At 34.9% G+C, this 8,256-nt stretch overlaps 2 protein-coding genes across 2 annotated transcripts; one reads left to right on the top strand and one right to left on the bottom strand.

Annotated features, from left to right (window-relative positions):
- Positions 1 to 1,653: 1,653 nt before the first annotated feature.
- On the top strand, positions 1,654 to 4,810 carry LOC112741188 (E3 ubiquitin-protein ligase RHF1A). The gene is made up of 8 exons (XM_025790060.3): positions 1,654 to 2,015; positions 2,651 to 2,697; positions 2,825 to 2,887; positions 2,987 to 3,098; positions 3,244 to 3,569; positions 3,672 to 3,779; positions 3,860 to 4,238; positions 4,504 to 4,810. The coding sequence occupies exons 1-8, from the start codon at positions 1,866 to 1,868 to the stop codon at positions 4,531 to 4,533; spliced, it is 1,215 nt and encodes a 404-aa protein (XP_025645845.1). The 5' UTR covers positions 1,654 to 1,865; the 3' UTR covers positions 4,534 to 4,810.
- Positions 4,811 to 5,166: 356 nt separating this feature from the next.
- On the bottom strand, positions 5,167 to 7,003 carry LOC112741189 (peroxiredoxin-2F, mitochondrial). The gene is made up of 5 exons (XM_025790061.2): positions 6,645 to 7,003; positions 6,431 to 6,460; positions 6,145 to 6,303; positions 5,744 to 5,838; positions 5,167 to 5,542 (listed from the first exon to the last, which is right to left on the bottom strand). The coding sequence occupies exons 1-5, from the start codon at positions 6,864 to 6,866 to the stop codon at positions 5,437 to 5,439; spliced, it is 612 nt and encodes a 203-aa protein (XP_025645846.1). The 5' UTR covers positions 6,867 to 7,003; the 3' UTR covers positions 5,167 to 5,436.
- Between the last annotated feature and the right edge of the window lie 1,253 nt (positions 7,004 to 8,256).

Here is an 8,256-nt window from a genome sequence, read left to right as displayed (position 1 = left end):
GTATGACCGGCCAGCTTTAGAAACACTCATTTATTAATACAGAATTTTTTATAATAACGTATAGCAGAAAAAAATAATTTGTGGGTGAATAATAAATATTCATAAAAATAGTTTACCAATAAAAATACTTTATATTTCTTATAATGTAGTTGGTCAAAATAATAAATTTTCTTGGTTCTCTAGATTTAAAATCTAAAAATAGAAAAAAGAATTCTCAGACCTTCTAAATCATAAGATCTCAGCCTTTGTCACCGACACGTATGAGTTAGTATGTGCACCCACTCCATTGTGCCGTACAGCACTACAGCTTCTTAGATCAATCATATCTTTTTTTAATGACTGATAATTGAAAATAGCGATGGATACGAGAAGCAATAAAAGGAGAAGACAACTACAGAAAACAAATCGTAGTAGTACAAAATAGAAGGCAATCGTATTCGTATCGTAGTCGTAGGTAGGTTTGTAGCACATAATGTTAAGCAGAAAAGGGTAAAAAGAAATCCAGAAATCAAGCTGCTTATTATTATTATTATTATTATTATTATTTAACAACTTAATTAACTAAGATATTATTATTATTATTATTATTATTATTATTATTATTTAACAACTTTTTTTTTTGTGACTGAAATAAATTAAACAAAGAAAAACAAAAGAAACAAAATAAGGAACTGCTTAAATAGAGGGACAGTCCCGTTTAAGACTACTCTTAAACTCCTCCCAAGGTGAAAGAAGCTCCACATGCGAAAGTTGTAACTTCATCGCCATCTTTGCCATAGTATCTGCCACCGTGTTTGCATCTCTCATAATCAAACAAAGTCAACACGCCAATTCCAATGCATGATATCTCTTATTTTGAGCACCAGTGGATCAATAAACCCAAAACCATCTTGAGTAACAAGATTAAATGCTTCCACACAATCCGTCTCACAAATAACATCTCGTTGACCCACATCCCAAGCTAAGAGATATCCTCTCCAAATAGCAAACAATTCTCTTTGAAGAATACTATTACTCTCAATCATTCCCAAACACCCCCTTTGCCAGCTCCCATTACAATCTCTAATAACACAAGCAAAACCAACACTATCACCCGAACCAAAATAACTAGCATCACAATTAATCTTAAAAGTACCAATGGATGGGGGATTCCAAAAACCATTTAGAGTAGAGGGAAGGGACATACGTTGTAATTCAAAAATATTTCTAAGCTCCTTTTCTGAAGTTAATGCCAGACAAATAACTTTTTCCGGAGGCCAAGTTTCATGAGGATTAAAGATGTCGTTATTCCTTTCTCGCCATATCCACCAAAGTCCCGAAAAGAACTTGAACGGATGCTCTCTGCTATGATACAAGAACCAGTTCTTCAAATCCAAAGGATGACAAGGAATATCCAACCTTTGTCAGACAGACACAACCAAGCCAAAAATTTATGCTTCTTTGGAATAAGCTGACGCCAAAGCCAAAGCCAATTCTCCCTCTCCTCCCAACCAAACAGCTGCTTACACAACCACAAGTAACTATTGCGTGAGTCATAGACTTTGGTAGCAGACCCACTCCAATACCAACCCACCTCCGGACCTGCTTGTTAAGAGAGAATATTATCTTTCAGATTTTGAGATAAAAGAGAATAAAGAGTATCATAGTAAAATTATTCTTATTCTAATCTGTAGTGGTAAGAAGTAGATTAGGTATTACGTTGATTCCATCAAAATCAAAAGCGTCTGAATCGGATTTTCCCTTCATTTTCCGCTTCCTTTCCCTTTAATTCTTTTCTTTAACCCTTCACACACTCTCTCTCTTTCTCTCTCTTCAGTTTTAGGGTTCTTCACCAGAGTCTTCTCCATCACATTGTGGAGCTAACCATGGAAAACTTCACCTTGTCTTGGTCTTCTTCTTCATCTTCAACTTCTCCTCCTTCATCATCGCACATTGCAGGTGCAGCTTTCGACGACTATTCCGAGGACTTCTGCAGCATTTGTTTGGAGCCATTTGGCATCAATGACCCATCTACTGTATGATCCACCACTCTTGTCTGTTTTCCTGATTTGCATTTGGGTTTCTGAAAAAGTTTCCAACTTTGATAACTGATGGCCTCCCCATTTGCTTGTTGCTTCTGTCTCCTGTTGAGCGTGAATTGTTTGAAGGTTTCATTTTTGGCTTGAGGATTTCATGTTTGTGTGTGTCTGATGAGTTCCTAACCTTTTGGATATTGATGTGCTTTCGAACTTGATATGTATTCACCTCAGTTGATGGGTTCAAACTTTGAGTCTTATTGCTTTGACTCAACATGGTTGGTAATTTACTCTTTTTTTTCTAAGTAAATAAAATAATTTGCATTTTGGAGATCTGTTTTTGTTTGAGGACTTTCTATACTTCAGCATTATAAGGAATGATACATTGAATCATTCAAGCAACCGGAACTAAAATCATATAACTTTTTAATCTCAAAGGGTATTTGAGGATTGGGATTGCTGAATACTAATCATTTCTTCATCGATGAGATTTCTATCTATTTGGATGTGTTTAATTATGCTTTGTGTGGATGAGTTGCAACCTTAGGTAATCATAAGGGAAATTGGCTAGCGTTGATCTTAACGTCTAAACTTAAATGTTTAACAGAATATTGAATTTTCCTTTTCATTTCCAGATCACCTCTTGCAAACACGAATATCATCTGCACTGTATTCTTGAATGGTAAGGCCACTTGGTGTCAATTTGATCCCGTGGGATCATTTAGGAGAGTTGATTCTATCTTTTTACAAAATGGATGATGGTATGGGTTATTATTGGTAGCTTCTGATGTAATTCCTGTTTTCTTCAGGTCAGAGAGAAGCAGAGAATGTCCAATATGTTTGCAGCTGCTTTCTTTCATTGATCCTTCTAGGTAATGTTTTTCCTCTTCCAACACTGTCACTATCTCCTTCTTCCTCAATACATGTCATTTTTAGTTAGTAATTTTCATCAAATACCTTTGTTTTTGTAGCCAAGAGCTTCTAGCTGCAGTGGAGGCTGAAAAATGTTCAAGGTCAAGAAACATATATCCATCTTCATTAACTAGTTCCCATATTCCCCATGAGCAGCTCAATTATGACTATGTAAGTGAGACTTGTCCAAGAACCGATAGTGTTAATGGACTGTTTGCTGTTTCATTTTTTCCCACTTTTTACCCGTGTTGCCTTGATAGAAGTTACATTTCATTGATGTGATGATATCCATGCTTAGAAAATTATTTTGTTGCAGGGCGATTCTTACTCAGATGAGTCTGATATTGATGATCAAATTATGCAACACCTAGTTGCTGCTTCAAGCAGATCTCGTTTTCTCCATAGACGGGAAAGGCAAAGATCTTCTAGTGCAGGTCCATCAGAGGTGTTTGTTTCCAATCCTCCTGTGCATGTGCCTGCTGTGCGACCAATACTCACCATTTCACCCACCGGCAGTAGTTCACCAACTTCTGGTGTACCGTCTACTGTTCACATTCAACCTCCAACATCTGCTTTTCCCCCAGTTGTTGGTGAAGTTGCAGGAATTACTACTGCTGAGAATGATGTTCCTTTCAAACCCAGGTACCTGTAGAGTTGTGGCATCTTTTATTTATTGGAAGCTTTTTCCTAGAGTTTTCACTTAACTGATTTTAGTGTGTTTACTACTTTGTGGGTCATGTTCAGAGTTCTGTATACCCAGTCACCATCCGAGAGTGGAAGGAGACTAAATACCCCTGAGATGTTCTCTATCCCTGAGTCCTTCAGATCCAAATTTTCTGCTGCTTCAGCCAGGTAAACCCTTTCCCCAAGTGGATTTGAGTGCCCCCAAGCTATTACGATATAGTCCTAATATGTCTGAAATATTCCCCCAGGTATAAGGAATCAATAACCAAAAGTACTCGTGGCCTTAAAGAGAAGTTAATTGCTCATAATGCCTCAGTAAAAGAGCTGAGTAAAGGTGTTCAGCGTGAGATGAATGCAGGAATTGCTGGTGTTGCACGGATGATTGAACGCCTTGATCTTTCCTCAAAGCGATCTAATTTTCCTCCCACTCCTGTTGGCACTGGGGGAAGTTCGGGATCCCCTGTAAAAGGAAAGTCAGTCGATGAGGATGACATTGACACTGGGCGTTCTCCTAGCATATACACTGAAAATGTGGTTCAGAATGTTAGCTCAGATGCTCCTTCAGTACCTGGCATGGTTGTTGGTCGAGTGGTTGCTGGTCGGGTGGAAATTCATCATTGTGTTCAGGTTATTCCACCTGTCAAACCTCCTTATTTATGCTTCCCAAGTTAGTTGATTAAAAGTAGTTAACTGTTGCCTAGATTCAATTTTATGAGGTTTTAGTAACCACAGGATAAAAGAATAATAAACCTTGATAAGCTTCACGTTTATTGTTGCCTTGAAAAAAAAAAAGAACAGGGCGACAAGCCGACAACGGCATTTTTTAAATAATGAATGCAATGTATTTGCTTGAGAAGTGGCCTAATGCTTTGAATGTGTTTACTCTATTCAGAGTGGAAAAGATGCTGCTGTGAGGACATAGCAACCTGATTCGCTTGTCCAATGGAGAAGTGCAAGAGACGTGTTTGATGCCAATGTACCTTTTGGTCTGCGTCCTGCATTGTTATCAAAAATCAATGTTCTAGTGACTCAAAAGAAACCTTGCAAAAATTGTATGTTATGTAAGATCAGTTTATAGATCCAGCGGAAGATTGTAACATGAATTCATTGAATTGACCCTTTTGGTACTTGGGTTTATTTCAGTGAAATAATTTGGCGGTTCTCTAATCTGCAGATTATTCCTATTCTCACTGGACAAAGCCCTTGCACATTATGTGTCACCCATCACATGATATGTTCTGTTTCTGTTGCAAATGAGCTTAGACTTCCGATTTTATTTCTCCCTACTTGGTAAAAACAAGGTTTTGTTGTTGTTTTTGTACTAAATGCAGTGTTTGAATTATCCCTCTATGTCAAATATTATACTATATTTAACATGAGGATTAACGAAAATACTAAATTCTTAATTTAACCATAAAAATCAAAGCCTTGGTCAATTTTTCTCGAAAGAGTAATCTATCAATTCCTGTTGTGTTCATGGACCAAGTGCCTGGAGAAGCCTGGATAGTGTCTAGGAATATCATCGCATCACATAAAAATGATATATGAATTTAACTTTTATTTTAAAAGAATTAAGATGATAATTAAGAAGATAATGAGAGTACTCAACACATACATTAGATACGAGAAAAATCTTTGCATGTGTAACACAGCATGCATCTTAGAAAAGGGGATCACTAGATTAGTGTGAAGTGACAGCTAAAAAGCTAGTCAATAATCAAAACTAAAAAACAAGCGAACTCCCAGTTCAATCAACTAGAAGCACAAAGGTGCATTTTTATTGAGAACTCGTTACATTACATAACTATCCAAATAAACATGATCTTCAAATCTGTCCCAAAATGGTGTCTGCGCCAGAAACCTTGACATCGGATGGAGCTTCTTCAACATTAAGAGCCTTCACTTTTCCATCTACCACGTATGCTGACCACCTAAACACAAACCAAAGCTACAATTTTCAGATATTGAAATCAATAATAGAGATATCATAGATATGTCTGTTGTGTAGAAACCAAATGCTCTCGGGGAGTATCCATCCAACCAATTTAACAAGCTCTTGCCAACATCAAAACCAAACAAATTCTCATGTGAACAAGTTCAATCTTAGTTCAAGGAGGATGCACATAACATACCTCTTGGATCGAGTTCCAAGCAAAGCACTAGAGAGATCAGTAACTAAATCCAAGCTTTTGTGGAAGCTCCCATCGAAGTCTCCATAAAACTCAATCTGGACAGTTGAATTTTAAACCAAAATATGGATCACTCATAAGCAATGCCAAAAATAACAAGGATATGTAAAATGTAGAATACTGTAAAGAGTATATGGAAGTTTGCTGGTTTGTTACAAGATGTTAACGAGCATCAGTTAGGACGTTATCGTAGTTCGTTGCCATTTTCTTACCATATAGCTTATATTTTAGTCCAATTTTAATAACCTTTTCACATTCTCCATTTTCAATCTGTTCTCTCTGAGTAAAAACTCATCAACAATGCAGATGCGGATGATCTCTAAGGCAAGATAGGGAGGACTTACAGCATTATTGGCTTGAAGCTTCTCTGCCCAAGCATTCAAAGTATATGGATCATTAACAGCCACACAAATAACAGAATCAATCCCCTTGGCCTTAAACTTATCAATATTTTCCTTGTACCCAGGAACATGTTTGTTTGAACAAACACCTGTGTATGCACCCTGAGACAGATAGCAGCCAAAACATCAATAACACTATCTTGAATCAAACACAAAGCAAAAGAACCACATTAATTTCAAAATTACATTAAACTTATTAAAAAAAAAAAAATTTGCCAATTTAACTTACTGGGAGCCCGAAGATGACAACTTTCTTATCCTGCAACATCAAGAAACGCAAATTTGTCAATTAACCAAAAAAACAAGATTAAAATACTCAAATTAGTCCTTCAAAACCCTAACATTGAAATAAATATTACCCTTAAATCAATAATGACATTAAGGACCAGATTAGACGTTTGAAAATGGAGGAAAACAGCAAAATGAAAGTTAGAATTTTCGACCTTGAAGATGTGATTGAGAGGAGTGGTGGAGAATTTGGAAGAGACACCTTCGTCCCAGGTGCGAGCTTTCTGGAGAGAAACGTTCGGTGCGGCGGAGACTATGTCTGTCCCCAACGCAACCTTGGCGTACGACCTCATCCAAATAGCCGCCGCAGCAGAAACTGATTTCATCGCTGAAGAAGAAGAAGCAGCAGCTGCTCGCTTTGCCACAACCCACGCCATTGCTACGTTCGACTTTCTCAAAACGACGTCGTTTATAACGGTTGGTTGCCGTTTCAGCCTCAGTTTCGATCGCACTCGATTCGAGCCTTGACGATTCGGGAAGGAGGATACACGTGGAAAATTCTTTCTGTTATGTTTTATTGGGCCGGGCTTTCTCGCATCATTATTTCTTTAATGGGCTTATCATATATGGGCCTCTATTGGGCTACACTGTTTTGCGTTGTGCCCCAGATCAAATACCCAATTCCATGACCAAAAACTTATCCAATGTCTATAAAAAAAACCTCCACATACACATTTCCAAATTCCAACTATATATTTCTCAACAATTTTTTCTTTAAATGCTATATATTTGTCAGTAGAACTATGCTATATATAAGCTGTATTCAGTTTTCGAGATAGAACACAATATATTTATATAAAGAAGAAAAAAATATGTTCCATAGAAAATACGTTAAATTTGTATCACGTTTATTTTAGATTGAAACATTTTTTTTATTTCTTTATCTTTATATTTGTGTTTTTGTTTTTATCTAGCATCATATAGAACCTTATTAAGAAAGAAAGAAAAAAGATGCTAGGAGAAACAAACAAACATTCAATGCTATACGCTCTCAAATTATAATTAATCTGTTTTTATGTTAAATCAGAAAGGTTATCCTCAAGTCAACGGGACCAATTACACCATTTAATCACTACTTTTGTTTTGGTTGATCTACCAACTTTCCAACCTACAACAACCTAAATTGAGTCGATGACTTTTAATTTATTAGTATTTTTATTTGTAATAATATTACGGAAATATATATCTTTTAAAAATATATTGGTTTTATCTTGACATTATAGATTATATTAGAAAAAGTTTATAAAATAAAATTATTTTTATGAAAAAATTCGTAGAGGATAAAACTTTCTATTGGCTAAGAAAATCAGGATTTTTGTAAATAAAAAAAATTAAATAATAAACTTTTTAATTATTATTTTTATGTGAAAGAGTTTAATTTTTTACTAATAATTAATTTTAACATTCATTATCTAACACTTAAAAGAATTTAATGTGTATACTTTTAAATTTGATTAGATATAAAGTCTGTTGCACAAATAAAAATAATTAATTTTTATGTTTATTATTTAAAAATAATATTTTTTTTTCTCTATATATATAAAAATATAATTAGATATTAGTATGAAAAAAATTATATTAATAGTTATAAAATTAATTCAAAATTATTTTTTTAAACAATTAAATTTTGATTCTAATTATTAATCACAATATTAGTATTCTCTCTAAATTATATATAATAAATATTTAAAGAAAGAGATGTAAAAATATAAATTAGAAAGATAAGTGATAAAAATTAAAAATAAATAAAAAAATAAAAAAGTATGC

This window comes from Arachis hypogaea, chromosome 14, assembly GCF_003086295.3.
Source record: "Arachis hypogaea cultivar Tifrunner chromosome 14, arahy.Tifrunner.gnm2.J5K5, whole genome shotgun sequence".
Lineage (NCBI taxonomy): Eukaryota > Viridiplantae > Streptophyta > Magnoliopsida > Fabales > Fabaceae > Arachis > Arachis hypogaea.
The sequence above is the reverse complement of the archived record's forward strand: the minus strand, read 5'-3'. Positions and strand labels throughout refer to the sequence as shown.